The sequence below is a fragment of the Eleginops maclovinus genome, chromosome 5 (assembly GCF_036324505.1).
Source record: "Eleginops maclovinus isolate JMC-PN-2008 ecotype Puerto Natales chromosome 5, JC_Emac_rtc_rv5, whole genome shotgun sequence".
Taxonomy (NCBI): Eukaryota; Metazoa; Chordata; class Actinopteri; order Perciformes; family Eleginopidae; genus Eleginops; species Eleginops maclovinus.
The window spans coordinates 6,294,925-6,310,682 of record NC_086353.1 but is presented as its reverse complement, the minus strand read 5'-3'; the positions used below and the strand labels follow the sequence as shown (position 1 = coordinate 6,310,682).

The 15,758-nt window shown below is 41.5% G+C and overlaps 1 protein-coding gene across 2 annotated transcripts in view; it reads left to right on the top strand.

The window, feature by feature from the left end:
- Window positions 1–15,639, top strand: part of znf827 (zinc finger protein 827) — a 63,851-nt gene extending 48,212 nt beyond the window's left edge. The window contains exons 9-15 of one of the 2 annotated variants that reach the window (XM_063884087.1): window positions 1,311–1,448; window positions 2,682–2,853; window positions 4,027–4,193; window positions 7,393–7,602; window positions 8,268–8,445; window positions 11,168–11,218; window positions 11,554–11,768. In XM_063884087.1, coding sequence (XP_063740157.1) covers window positions 1,311–1,448; window positions 2,682–2,853; window positions 4,027–4,193; window positions 7,393–7,602; window positions 8,268–8,445; window positions 11,168–11,216 — 914 coding nt within the window. In that variant the 3' untranslated portion in view covers window positions 11,217–11,218; window positions 11,554–11,768. Of the gene's footprint in view, window positions 1–1,310; window positions 1,449–2,681; window positions 2,854–4,026; window positions 4,194–7,392; window positions 7,603–8,267; window positions 8,446–11,167; window positions 11,219–11,553 lie in introns of both variants that reach the window. The other variant, XM_063884088.1, reaches the window with a different exon arrangement.
- Window positions 15,640–15,758: the final 119 nt, after the last annotated feature.

Below are 15,758 nucleotides of genomic sequence, written 5' to 3'. Positions count from 1 at the left end.
AATAGTTTCTCTGACTTTTTTTATTTCTTTGATTACGGAGTGAAGGGGGGGGGGGGGGGGGACTGACGTACAGTGAGGAGCACTACAGTGAAGTGTGTGTGTGCTGCAGGCTTAAGAGCAAAGGACTGGTGCTGGGTGTTGACATTAAGAATGCATTTGCACTTCATCCCACCCGCAGGATACACAAGGAGCATCTGTCAAATGGTAGCAGACAGGTTGAAGTCTTGTGGGTTAGCAAATTAACACACAGTGTATCAGTTGTTCTGTTTCACTGAGAGTGAAGGCAAAGAGACTTTCCCTGATGAATTAGACTATTTTAATTTGTAGATTTAGGCTATTTAATATTTAACAGAGTATTAAGATGCCAAATGAGTAAATGTGATTTGTCTGATTCTCTTCATTTATTCTCTTTTTGTATCGTGTAATTTCAGTTTGTTCTGTTGCCATTCCCCCTCCACCGGTCTGTGTATGTGGGTTAAAACCAGTGGCAGAGAAAGCCCAACAACCTCCATAAGAGGATAAACCAGGATACTCTATGAGAACGTTATAGCTGAGTAAAAAGCCTTGTATTATTTATTCTATGTTTGTGCTAAGCTAAGTGCCAGGTGCTTCTAACCTTATGACTAGTTGACAGACATGAGAGAGCAATTAATTAGATATCCTTTATTTAGTCCCAGAGTTGGGAAATGTACAGCGTTACAACAGCAATGGGACAGTTCAGATTATAAGGCTGACATATTCAAAAAGAGGTAAGCAAATGACTGATAATATCAAATACAGTAAAAATAAGTAGCAGCATTATAAGAAGTGAACACATAAGAAGCTAGTGGACTCACAACCAGTATTTTTAAATATTACTCTCAGTAAGAAAGCCAAGAACATTACCAGAATGTTAATACAAATATTGAATGGAATAAACAGTGTCCCATATTGTACCGTCCTAGCTGTTTTACTGGTGTTAAGTCTCATTAAAAATGGATGTAAATGGGGAGTCCAGGTGGTTATGACACATACTATACCATATATTGTACTGTGACTACAACTTTCTCCAGTTTGTTTCTGACCTTTGCTGCATCCCCCTCTCCCACCATCTTACTATTTAACTAAAGGCAAAATGACTGGGTAAAATCAAGATGACCCTCTTATTCAAACAGCCCTACCACAGTCTGTGGCACTTGGGGTTAGGGTTGGTAGATTCAGCATCAGTACATATTAAAACTTCAGTTACAGTAGCATGTCCTTCCTGCAGAGGCTTTTGTGGCTGAGTGTGTCTGCGGCGAGTGATGAGTTTGGTCCTCTGTGTGTTCCAGACTCAGAAAAGGACGACGGGGAGCTTGGAAACGGGATCGCCCAGTGGAGACTAAACGAACAGCTCTTCCCGTGTCCCGTCTGTGGAAAGGTGTTCGGTAGACAGCAGACTCTCTCCAGACATCTGTCTCTACACACAGGTAAATAAAAACACGAATAAGTTGTTTAATCTTTTCTTGTTTTTTCATGTATAGCTGTTTGCTGCTGCGTTTGTGCATGCGTGCTTGTGTTTGTGCTTCCCACAGTGAGTAAATAAGGTTGACTAGACTAGATTACCCTTCCTTTAAAGAGATTACTACCATGATTAGTCTCACTGGGAAATCTGCCCGTCTAATTACCCAGCTAGAGGGATGCCTCACAGAGTATCTACACACACACACAAGCGCGCACAAACACACACCAGTAATTCTGATGCAGTCACGATTGGTTCCCTCCTTCACTTTCTCTCTCACACACGGGAGACTTCCCCAGGATGAAGCTATACTCTCCCTTGTGTCCTGATTACACTGTGTTTTTTAAACTTGGCCCTTCTTTGCTCCCAATTGATCCATTCTATCCCATCACTGTCTTCTGGCAATCCCTCCCCGGTACTTATTAGGAAAATGAATTAATGAATATCCTACTCATGCAATTTTATTTAAAGCACATTAACGCTGGATTAGAAATTAATGCAACCTACTTGGGATTGCAGACTAAATCACCGGGAGCGCAAATGGAGCGTCATGTACAAAATGCCCCCACACAATTGGACATGCTCTCACATTTTGCGTGCACACAACACACACACACATGCACACACACAAGCGCGCCATCTGAGAGTGTTGGCTGCGAACAGCTTGGCCACACCACAGAGAGCAGAAGCAGGGGCATATGTCAGTGCGATGGTCTTTTTGGTTTTCCCCGGCGACATAAAGGTTGCCTGGCTTCATGTCCTTGGGGCAAATGGTGTGTGTGTGTGTGTGTGTGTGTGTGTGTGTGTGTGCTTCGGGGATAGGAAGTTATGATGATTTGTTTTTGGATAAAATAAATATTGTAATTTGATCCTTCAGAATTTAATTTAATAGTGTTTGAAAATAGGGTGCAATTGTGTTTGTACTTGCCTGATATTTTCATCGTCTTGTGGCATCTAGAGGAATATCCAGATGCTTCCCTGAAAAGTTAATTTTGTCCAACATCACATGGTGTGTTTTCTTCCTCTTTCCCAGGATCAGAGTTACACTTGGGGTCAGGCGAAGGTGAGGCAGGGTTAGGCATTAAGCAATTAGGTTTAAGCTTGCTTTAAAGTCTCAGAGGCTGAGCGTAACTTAATAAAATATCATTTGAGGAAACATTTACTGTAACCCGGGGTCTTGTGTCTGTGTTTATTTTTGCAGAAGAGAGGAAGTACAAGTGTCACCTTTGTCCTTATGCAGCCAAGTGCAGGGCTAACCTCAATCAGCACCTGACCATCCACTCTGTCAAGCTGGTCAACACCGACGCCGAGCAGATCGTCAGCGCTGTTACAGCCGAGTCTGCTGAGCGCAAGAACTGCCCTTACTACTACAGGTAGTGAAAACACAACAAAAATGACTGTCTCTAGGATTTCTCGAGCCAGGAGCAGAGGATACAATGCTGGCATTTAAAAAAATTCCTTCTGCTACTTGATGCCCAAGTATATCTTGATGTTTCTCTTGATTTAGTTTCTCCCTGCCTGCTCTGTTTTGTTCATCTGTTTCCACTGTTCTCTTCCCTTTTGTGAGTAATTTATCTGGAAATGGTGAAAATGTGCTTTCTTGAATAAATTCTAGACTCATTCATTTTTATATAGAGTATGAATCAAGAGCTAGGAAACACATAGTCCAAAGGTAAAGTTTACTTATATACATTTCAGATCTTGTTAAATTAACGTGAAACAATGTGTTTGTGGAGCAACCTCAAAGTGACTTCTGCTTTAGATGTATTTATATTGAATCTAATGTGTGTTATCCTAAAGGGATGATGCAATCTAACATAGTTTCAATACAGAGCCTGAAGCGTCTATCTCAACACAATGGTTAATTGCTTTTGCTCATTTTCAACTTCTGTCCCTGGGCTTTTACATGTACTGTGTAATTAAAATATACAGTGTTTAGTATCATATAACCACAATACACTACAAATAGGGAGATACGGTGAAATACACTTAAACAGATACATTAATACCAATAGACCTTGTTCATTTACAAAGCAATTAAATAAAATGGGTACAGCTTTTGGTGTGGTCCAAGCCAGTAGTTGGATTTTGTTTTAAAAGATTGAGTATTTTCGGAGAAGTAAGTTTACTGTGTTTTACAGAGTTGACAAACCTTTATGGGGAAAAACACATTTAGATCTGTGGTGTGGGATTTTACAGTTGCCATTAACAATGTTCTTACATACCCTGGTAATGTCTTTTTTTGGGAAATTTTAAAAAACGAATCTCTGGCTGGAGTGTCATAACGGTACAATTCCCCCCTAACTCCCTGTAAGAAATCGAATACATTTATTTCCCAAATTGCTTCAATATTTGAATGGCTAATGATCTGAAAAGAATTAGCATCATGTCTGCAGTTTCATCTTTATTCAATTAATTAAAATAAATGTTTCCAGGCCGTACCACTTTCCAATTTATGCAGCCATAATATAACACTAAAGCTGACGGTCCCCCCCCCCCATTTTTCTCGCCATCTCCCTTCCTTTTCCTCTCTGTTCTCTGTCCAGCTGCCATGTGTGTGATTTCCAGACCGAGCTGAACGCCCAGTTTGTCAGCCACATGTCGCTCCATGTGGACAAGGAGCAGTGGATGTTCTCGCTATGCTGCAGCGTCTGCGAATACGTCTGCATGGAGGAGAACGACATGAAGAACCACATTAGTACTGGACATGCAGGTACACAATCCCGGAGGATGTATGATGGAAAACTAACTCAATTTACATTATTTTCAGTAATTACATAAATAGTTTTGTCTATATAATATTGAAAATGGTTTAAAACTCCCATCATGGTGACATTAAACCTAAACATATTCATTTAATTATTGAAGATACATATTGCATAACACAAAGAAAAGCAGCAAATCCTCACCACGGAGAAGCTGACGGTAGATTTGCATCAACTTCGACACTTAATCAATAATCAAATATATATATTTTTTTAATTTAAAGCTAAAAGATTTAAGCGTTTGAGCGTGATGTTCTTGTGTCTACTCTTCATACAGGGTTTTCAAACTCCCAATGTACTGGATAGTAGCAAAGTACATGATTCAACCCCGAGAAAAATGCCTTATGGAGTTATTTTCAAAATTACTCTCACATGTTAGAGTGGGTGGGAGCTTACACATTGTGGCTCTTGTTCACGGCTCAGAATAGAAATACAGTGCAGTACTTGGACAGTGACACATTTTTCTATTGTTTTGGCTCCGTACTCAAACACATGGGGTTTAAATTTAACCAAAAACTGACGTTAAAGAGAGGACTCTCAGCTTTAAGGGTCGGGGGAAGAGTAGGCTGTACAAACATAGTCCCTGCAATTACTGACAACAATAAGGCTACTATACCTACAATACGTGTCTGTAAAACACCCTCAAATAAATGTGAAGATTAATCTGCAGATATATATTTACAAGTAATTGTTTGGTCTTTTAAGTGTCTACAAAAAGTGAAAATGATCAATGTACACATTGAAATTGTTTGTCTTGTCCAACCGACTATAAATATATTAAGGATATTTAGTTTATCTTCATATAAGAGTAAGAAAACTATCAAAATCTACTTTGAAAAGCTGCTACCTACTCATTTTGAAGTGTTTTTTTCTTAATATAATGACTCACACAGAGAAAAACAGACTCATAGTTTCAGCTTTATTCATTCGTTTTAGATCCAAGTACAGAACCAACATTTATAACTTCCATGTTCCATATATACTCAATACCGAGAAAAATTGTCAGTAGTTTATAGAATACAATCCAAAAAGAGGTGTCTTAATTTTTTCCACGGCTGTATATAGTATTTAAGTAGTATTTTCAGGCTAGATGCATTTCATTGGCTTGTACCTGTACTCAGTGACAATAGATTTGAATCATTTCTTATCCAAACGCATCCAAACAGACATGTGTAAATACTGATAGACTTTTCTCTATCTTCCTGGCATTTTACTGTGAAGTGAAAACATCCTTATGTGACAGGAAGTAAAACTTCACCAACACACAGTTCTGTGAGTTCAGAGGACTTGGGTAAAGACGAACAGTAGAACTGGGTTTCACCAACCAGCCTCCTCCGTTCGACCTTCTCTGGACTTTTAAAGCCGCTGGGTTGAACCCCTGGTGGTCGATATGAGTGTTTTTGTCTAAAACGGCTTTGTGCAGTTTATTGCTGACGTTTTGCTCCTCCACTGTTCCTCCGTGTGAGTGTGTGTGGTGCTTGTGTATTTGTGTGGGTGGGTGGGATTGTCCGGCATAGACAGCTGAGGGGTCTTTCAGAGGCCACGGTGGCCTTGTTTATCTGAGAAGGTTGGCCCTTATCGTGCCTGAGGGGAAAAAATCAATAGGCCTCGGTTCCTTTGGAGACGGGCTGGGTTTACGATGCCACTGTGGCCATCTTTTAAGTCTTTCAGCCTGGCTTGGCATTTATCTCAGTCTCACACAAGATGGACACCACCAGCAAACACACACATGTACAGGAGTGTGGCTTAGAGTCATACTTTCTACCTTCTACATGTGGACAGTCCTTTTACTTTTTCATGGTCCAGCACTGTTTTGTTAAGGTGTGTATTCTTCTGAGAGTAAGTTAGAGGCAGCAGCACTAGAGTGAATGCTGACGGACTGTAAAAGGCTAGTTATCTGGTCAACTGTGTAGACACGCCCAGGCAGGAGATGGATGAGCTCAGCAGGTGTCACAGTTCAAGCTGTGAGGACTAGACTAGACTCTGGGAAAGGGTTGGTTTGGTGCCCTTCTCCGCAGGGGGTAAGGTGCTGAGTTATGTGACGGTTTTACTTGATATCAACCCTGGATACTTTTGGCAGTCATACAGACTTTGCCTCTTTATTTCTGTTCATATGTCTTAAAGAATGTCAGACAATCATCGACAAAATTATTTTGTAAAATTTTTCAGTAAAGGTGAGTTTCAAGGTCAAGGCCTGCTGTCACAGAGCAGCACCTTTTTTTATCATTCCCCTTTTTTTGCTCATATTCTGTGGCATTGACCTTTTGAATATTGTAAGAGATGGCAAGTGTATGTTAAATACTGCAGCAGAGGAGATAAAAGCTCCCTCCAGCTGGTTCAATAGCTTATTCAAGATGCTACTTTGAATGACCCTGGTTTATTTAGACTTGATTGAAGGCAATTAATCATATCTTCCACTAAAGTATAAAACAGTGTGCGTGGCCAGCATGCAGGCATTATTGTATGGTTAAGACTTGCCTGTGTTAAAAAGATAGGTCAGCCATTTCAGGCTCTGTGCAGCCTTTTCTCCCTCCTTTCACTCCCTCCTGAGTGAATGCCCTTTGTTGAGCAGTGCCCTGAGATGCTCCCGCCATCTTAGCTCCTTCGGCCATGACCCGCGCTCCCTCCCTCGCTCCCTCTCGCCCCCTCCCCTTCTAATTCCATCTCTCTACCGAGTGAATTACAGACTTGGAGAAGGAGATCAATAAAAGCACACTGCATCTTGATTTGATGGGCAGCAGGGCCTCAGTCAGAGCACAGGGCAATTGAGGCTGCCTGCTTCTATTCTCTGTGTGTGTGTGTGTGTGTGTGTGTGTGTGTGTGTGTGTGTGTGTGTGTGTGTGTGTGTGTGTGTGTGTGTGTGTGTGTGTGTGTGTGTGTGTGTGTGTGTGTGTGTGTGTGTGTGTGTGTGTGTGTGTGTGTGTGTGTGTGTGTGTGTGTGTGTGTGTGTGTGTGTGTGTGTGTGTGTGTGTGTGTGTGTGTGTGTGTGTGTGTGTGTGTGTTCAGATTTTTCAGGAGAAAGGATACCCTGAAATTTCTGCAGGGTTTCAGTTTATATGTTTTCTTATTAGTTGGAGGGGCTGTTTCTTTTTCGATCATACTAATAGCAATTCCTCACTTTCTGCTATCTGTCCTCTTGTGTCGCAGGTCTGAACTCAAGGAGTCCCCTCAGCGAGACCAAGAGCACGTCCTCGTCCCTCTCGGCCCTCAGCGACTCACTGAACAGCTCGGAGGGCGGAGACCTCACCCACGGTAGCGAAGAACTCAGGGGCCTGCTCGCCCCACCCTCCTCTGCCGGCAGCCAGTCCAGCTCTGGAAGCCACTCGGGGTCAGGAACTGAGGACAAGTCTGAGAAAGGCAAGGAGTTGTGGGAATCATTGCAACCACACACAATTCAGAGTTTCAGTTCCTCTGAAAAGTTCTCTACAACAATATACATTGTACTGACTAGGCAAAACTACCATTGAAAGAAAAAGTCAGGTATTATGTGAGAGAGACACTCTTTGATTAAGAGTGATCAAAAAAACACCAATATCATCAAATTCTAATTAGAAATATTCAATTGGACTTAGAGTTGAAAAGATGTGGGACATTTACACGACATAGAGAGTCTGACAAAATATGCTGTCCGACTAATTATGAGAGGATGTAGGATTCTTTGTCTTTGGAGATCAAAGTCAGGATATTGAGTTCAGTTTTGACCAATCTAAGCCTATGTATACACTGCTTACCTTCTGAAATCCACTACAAATTAGCCATTTTCTCTTGAGTTTGCTATTACTAGTTTGTTCATACATGTGAAATATATTTCTAATACTATTGTGATGATGCCAAGGGATATACATGATGTGGTCTCTCCTATTTTCTTTATTTTGTAAGAGGCCCGTGGCTGTAAGCTCTGCTCTATTAATGTGAATGGGCATAGTTGAACCTGACTTCTCTCCTGTATCTGAACTCCCTTTACCTGATTTCTCTCTCAAGAGCCAACCCAGACTCACCCTCTACTCTTTCCTTCTCCGCAGGCTTCGAGTGTGTCTTCTGCAACTTTGTGTGCAAGACGCGTAGCATGTATGAACGGCACCTGCAGATCCACCTCATCACGCGAATGTTTGAGTGCGACGTGTGCCACAAGTTCCTCAAGACGCCCGAGCAGCTGCTGGAGCACAAGAAGTGCCACACCGTCCCCTCCGGAGGGCTCAAGTAAGGAAAGCAAGTACAGACAGAGGTTCCTAACTCCGCCCGTCCTCCCCCTCCCTCACCCTGTCAATCCATTACTTACATAAGCACATACAGTATATACACAGTCATAGTTCGGGTGTCTAAGTTACAGCACATTTAATTGTTGCTTCATTTTGCTAAAACTCAACCATCAGGCATCTCACAACGGTTTTAGTTATTGCATCCACCATTTAACATTTACTTTCTCAAAATGATACACATACACGCACAATCATAGTTCTTCCAAATAGGAGCTCTAATAGTCATACAGCTGAAGACAGGAACCCAGATTTGTGGTCTAGTTATAGGTCATTTCGGCCATGTGTCCTTAATGAGTTAACCTCACTTCCATGTTCATTATCTGCAGCCAGAAAAGGAAACGATACAAGCTGTAGTTTTGCTCGACAGCCTCTCTTGGCAAGTCTAAGTTATTAGACAGTGGTCCCTGTGTCTGCAGTGGCTGCTATGAACAGAAGGGAAAGTGGAAAGGATGGAAATGGGCTTCCCCTCAGGGTCTGTTGTTCCACTGCCCACAGCTAGCAGCCATGCCAAAGAGAAATATCTGAAGCATTGCATTCCAGAAACCCCCCCCCTCCCCGAATACAGACACTTGTATAAAATCTCTTGGCCCACCTCTAGAGAAAAAAAACAGCACAAACGTCAGTCCAAAGTTAACCCTCTCTGAAGTTCAATTTGGCCTACCAGATTTCTTCTAGCAGGATCAATTATAATACAACTCAAAATATTGTGCTTTTTTTTGTGAGGTAAGAATGCACATCCAATCGTAGAATCCCTAATAATGAATTATAAATCTCTTGCAATCTGTGAAAATACAGAAAGGGAAAAACTGCTGAATTATTGTAATACGTTCTGATGGGAGCACTGATTTAAACGTTGTCATAAATAGTAAATATACACTTAAATAATTGATCAAGAACAAATAATTAAAAAAAATATTGTATGATTTGTAATAATTCTTTAAAATGTAATAGGTTATAAAAAATAAGGTCATAAAAAATGTTTAGGTCTAAAAAAAGTCCAAATATCTTCATACAAAAAGAAAAATGATCATAGTTTATTTATAAAGAGTTAGAAAATGTAATACTATAATATGTCATAAAATAGTCCTAGTCGATCCAATGTGTTTCAGGAAGTCAGTGAAAACTGAAATATATAACAGAAGACCTGGCTGGTATCAAGATGGAGTTTCAGTAAAAAGGGGGGACGGTATGTTTGCAGCTATTCAAAGACTGCAAAAATGTTCATTAAAAAAAATAGCTTGGCCCGTGTCTCACCATTAACCTTTAAGGGGTAAAGTTTGGGCACCCCTGGACTACACATGGTCATGAACACACATCAATTCACCTTTTATATTAACCAAAGGAAATGCATGCTTTTTGTGCAAGGAATAACTAATGAATTGCTTCAAAAGCATAATGTGCAATCCTGTTTCAGACCACAGTCTGCATCCCAACCCCCTACATATAGCCATCTAATTTTATCATATCTTTGATAAGGCAGCCTTGCTTTCCTAACACTGATTGGCTGTAGCTCTAGTCTCCCCACATGCCTCCCTCTCCATCCCCATACTCCAGTCCCACAGGAGCCTTTGTTGTACTGTCACTCGTTTATGTCCCATTTCAGGTCTGTCAAGCCAACATAAAGCCTGTGTGTCGATCCGAACCACCAAAACACACACTGATGTTTTAAGTTCCGGCAAATTATAATCATGTTCTTTGACAGCCTTTGTAAATAACATTTGCCTTTTTAATATTTAGGAAATAATGCAGACATTTTGTAAGGATTCATTTCAAGCAACACAAGCCATTTTTTAAGTTGTTCCCATAACTGCAGCTGTGCATGTGCAGAATCATTGAGTTTCATTGTGGTTATCGCCTCATCTTGTCATAAGCAAAGATCTGTGTTTTATACTATATTTCTGTGCAGCCATCAGTGGATTTAGAATGTTTTAAACATTGCTGAACGTCTGGATATGGTAGCATTTCATTAAATGTCAAAGCTATCATCACAGTTACATTGACTTATATTTATTTACATATCCTGTGGCTAACAGAAGACCAACACATAAGAAGCCCCTTCATAGCTCCAGATCGCCACACAGCATCTCTTAGTCTTAACTTGAGGATTTGCTGCTAGCTGCAGTGTGTGAGTGAATATATACAACAGTTTTAAATGTTTCTTCTGTCTGGTGTTAATGTTTTTGAAGCCAGATTGATTTCTTTAAGCTGTTGTTCAAAAGGGAAAGACGCAGGTTGTGGATATTTTCGATTCTTTGTTTTTATAAGGGAGAATAAAACAAGAGAGGGAGAAGCTGAGGTCCTTTGATGTTTTTTATATTTAAATGTGCTTTACTTCTTTGCTGTACTGTTAATATCTTCACATGTGAGTTATATTTTCAGATCCAAGGTTTACATAGTCTCTTAATTTATGTAAACCACATTTATATCTACTTTTAGACGCAGGCCAGCTGTAGAATCAGTTAATGGACATTAGGGGCAAACAGGTTTTAGATAACCTTGTAGTGCCTATATTTTATGACATCACTATCTAGATCAAGGTTTATTGTGGTGTGTACGCGTGTATACACTCAAGCAATGTGAAGTGTGTCTATGTAGGAGTGTGTAGAAAGGGAGAGAGGGCCTTGTCCATTTCGAGGTTTTTCTGAGGTGATTCTGTTCTGCAGGGTTTGTGAAGCGCTTTGGGGCCCAGAGCAGATGAAAGGTGCTATTTAAATGTAAGTGCCACTCCATTCCTTCATTTCCCTTCATGTCCTTCTGCTCCAATCTTTTCTCCAGCCTGTCACCCCCCCTCCTCCTCCACCACACACACATATACCTGATCACGTCAATTATCCAACCATTAAACTGCCACACATACCACCATGAGCACACAGAACTCCACATGACACGCACTTTTCCTTTACCTGTCCTTCTCCTCCTCTCCATCATTTTGTGTGATTATATTTCAAGATATGTTACGTATTTTTAAACGTTAACTTCCCTTCAACTGTCCTTTGCTTTGTGTGGCGTGACCTCCCTCCCTACTTCCCCTTTTTGTTGCATTACCCAGGTGCCCTTTCTGCATCTACTCCACCAATCGACCAGCGGCCATGGAGTGCCACCTTAAGACGCACTGTAAGATGGAGTACCGCTGCCGCATCTGCCAGGGACTGTGGCCCGACCAGGCCTCATTGGAGGCCCACATGCGCGGGCACCGCCTGGGCAACCACTACAAGTGTGAGCAGTGTGGCTACTTGTCCAAGACGGCCAATAAGCTGATCGAGCATGTGCGTGTGCACACGGGCGAGCGGCCCTTCCACTGCGACCGCTGCTCTTATAGCTGCAAGCGCAAGGACAACCTCAACCTGCACAAGAAGCTGAAGCACGCGCCGCGCCAGACTTTCGGCTGCCAAGAGTGCCCTTTCACCACCACACACCCCTTCGTCTTCAGCCGCCACCTCAAGAAACACCAGAGTGGAGGAGCGGGGGGACTGGACGGGGGTTTGGGAGAAGAAGAACTGGAGGAAGATGAGGAGGCAGGAGAGGAGGAGCTGCCACTCCAGGGATCATCACCAGGGGGCTCCTTGCTGCGGACGGGTCAGGAGAATTTCCTGTTCTGCAGAGGAGGGGGGAGCAGTGGGGGGAGTGGGAGTAACAGCCCACTCATGAGTCTGACTGCGTCCCAGGCGCTGCAGTCTGTCGCCCTATCACTCACTCTGGGTAAGTCCCAGCAGCTGGACGCCAGCGGCCCTCTGCACTGCTTACTCAGCACTAACGGAAACAACGGCAGCAGAAACCCCGGCGGCCCGAGCAGTGGCGGCCCCTCCCTCTTCCTCCCCTCCTCCCGCCACATGTTGGAGCAGTACAGGAACTACGACCGGGCGCAACTGATCCCCCTCACCACCCTGTTCACCCAAAACAGCCGCTTCACATTCCACTCGCACCTCCACTCCAGATGGCGGCCCGCCACATCTCCTCTCCTCTTCGCCTCCAGCTCGGCGTCCCCCTCCCGCTCTCCACACTCACCCTCCTCCCACAAACACTCCTTCATGGCCTACCTGGGACTGATGGAGAGAGCCAAGACTGTTTGACCTCACCCACCTCCTCCTCCTCCTCACCCTTTCCCTTACTCCTCTGACGGTGGTATGAATGACACTTAACCACCGCAGTGGGAGCCACGTCTTTTCCAATCAGACCAGCAGGATAAGCTGGACCAGACAAACATATTGAAAAAAAGAAAGAAAACATTTATAAGAGAAAAGGCTGTACATGCTAAAAATGCATTTATATCAAAAAGCTGCTTTTCTTATCAGTTCTATCAATTGAATTATTACTACTTCAGCTACTACTCTCTATTACCTTATTTTCCGTTTTTAAATGTCTGAATGACTTGGACCCAGTTGCATTATCTGAGGAAACTAACGTATCTCAGTTTTATAGATTTGTTTTCGTTAGTCATTTGACGAGATAAAAAGATGAAACAAAAACTTGCAAGTGCTATATTTTAGTGCATTTTTGTCTATTGCTATTATGCATCGAAATAGCATGCCTGTGTTTCAACTAGCTTTGACGTCATTAGGAAGCTAAATTTGAGATATCCTGAAGTGTTAGCGGTGCAAAGTGGACAGAACCAATGAAACGGATTGCTTTTCATTGTAAAAGGAACGTTTCCAAAGCAACGCCTCAAACCACGCACTTACTTATTTATCAGTCTTGTACATAGTTTTGTAGCCCCTCCCCTTCCCATCTTTTTGATTTCTGTTGGGTTTTTGTATAATGGTGAAGACATTTTATGCATAGTAGCTGCCTGATATCACCTCTGTCTCAGAATATGTATCCTTTAAACGGATAACTGGCTAATTTTAATCGTTTTTTTGTAAGCTCACAAACAGAAGATAAGCTGTGATAATGTAAATGAGGAAAATCGGTCCTATCATCAAGAGGAGAACTATTATAATATTATTTGATTTGAATATAAACGTAAAATGATGACAATGAATTTGCACTTGCAGATAAATAAGCAGAGAATTAATTCATTATTTCTGAGACCAGGTGTTAGCAGCGCAGCTTCACATGCAGAACTATGTATCACGCACCTATACTTAGAAGAGATATATGAGATAACTGTTTTGTGGAGGTGACCAGCTCTGGGTTAGCGAGCTTCCCCACAGCCCCGGTCACCACAGGCCGATTCAATGGTGCTTTTTGGAGCTTTTTGTAATTTTTGTGTACAAAAAAAAGAAAAAAACTGTTCCAAAATGACTTGAATGAATGTATTTTTGTTTATGTACATGAAAAAGAAGCGATACAGAAGTGTGAACAGGGACGTCTTCAGTGCAGGATAAGACGGGAAAGTTAGTGTGTTTGGTGGCCTTCTGTGTCTTTTGGGTTGTTTTTCATTTTCTTTTTTTAAACTTTTTTTACTGAGCCTTTTACATCATAATAAAACATTTTCTACTAACATTCATAAGAGAACCCATTGTGCGAAAAAGGTCCTGTAGGTGCAATGATGAAGCAAAGCCATTCACTTGTACAGCGTTGTGTTCAATGGCTTATGTTCGGCCGGCAGACATGGTACTGCTTTTTGTCCCCCCTCCTCTTGTCAACCTTTTGAGTTTTAATTGCACTTAATGTAGTTACACTTCAAGCCAAAAGCACTTAAACCTTTAATTTCCTTTTTTTTTTAAGTGCAAACTTAGATCCACCAAGTCACCATAATGTGAAGTGGACAGTTGTTGCTGTAAATGACTCAATCACCACCCCTTAGTTTCACATGTAGGCGTTTCGAGCAGTGCAAAAGGCCTGCCTCTGTGAAATCAGAGAACGTAAATTAATACAAATTGCATGAATTAGACGGTAGAGGTCAAGCTCTCCCTGGGAACTAAAGGTCCCAGGCTAAATTGTGAAAGCCAGTTTTGCACAGTGCTGCACTTTTTGATTAAGAGAATATGTATTTATCCGTGAAATGCTCAAAAGGAGATATGTTTGCGACATAGGGCAGCAAAGTACAAGCATTTTATTTTGAAATAAAGCTTTACCCTATTCATAGCGCTTGTGTTTTTAAGTGGTCTTCAAGCCAAAATCCCTTATTGTAAAAGGGATTGTTTTTTATTTTCCTTATGTTCTCCTTGTGTCTATTGTACTCATGCATTTTCTTATATGGAATCATTGTTGCTTTTTATTTTATTTTTCTACTTAACTATGTCAGATAAATGTTGATTGGACGGAGAGAACATGAATTGTCGAGACCAAAATGTAACTCGCTGCAGGACGTGATGTTAGGATTGAATCCGTCACGTCCTGCTGTGGAGCGATTCCTCGATTGTCCCCCTTTAGACTGTTTGTTTGTTCCTTTTTGCTCTATCAATGTCTGGCATGATGTCTCTGGAGTGAAAGGAACATCCTTCCATCTCACACACACACACACACACACACTTTCTTTTATTGTACTATCTCTGTTATCTTTTATACTCTAGTGCCACTTGGTGGAAGGAAACCACCTGAGACTTCTGAGAATGAGTCAAACTAATTGTCAGGGTCCAAAAGATTTAAGAAAATTTAAGATAAAAAGAATGTGTCCGCTCTTCACACCTTTTTTAAACGTCTGCCTTTTATTACAGCGTAATCATGAATGGCTGCACTTCTGTATGTCCCCCTTAGTTTGAATGAAATGTTAAAACAGGGCTCTATCAATATTCTTAAGCACTTATTTTTATTTTGCCCATTTGTAATTCGCAGTGCCCTTTTTCTTTAGGAAAAAAAAAAGCTTGACTACCTTTTCAGCACTTCAGAGTATGCATGGAATTGCCCTCTCTAGTTCCTTGGCACTTCATTGTGTTTAAAACTAACTCCCTCGGTTGCATTTAGTTAGCATCACACTGCACTGTCTACAATCAGTTAGCTTTACGTTGTATGTTATGATTAGAAAAGGCTCAGCTATCTTTTGGCACTCGGTAAAGATTGGTATGTGCTGTACAAAGCTTTTTTTTATTACTCCATTGTTAAGGCTGTACAGGGTTGTGACGATAACTGGTAAATAGATCATTTGTACTTTTTTGGTTTTGTATTTGTTTTCTTTGTTTTGGCATTATGTTATGTTCAACTTGCCAGGTCTAAATGTAACAGGATTTGAAAGTAAAGCTTACATCAGATATTACGTCCGTGTTTTGTCTTCTCTCTTTTTCTTTTAATGGTGTGTGTCACAAATGTTTCCACTACTAACAGCATCGGTCTTACACTTTGCTAAAACAAAACTGTTATTTTCCTAGCACTTCT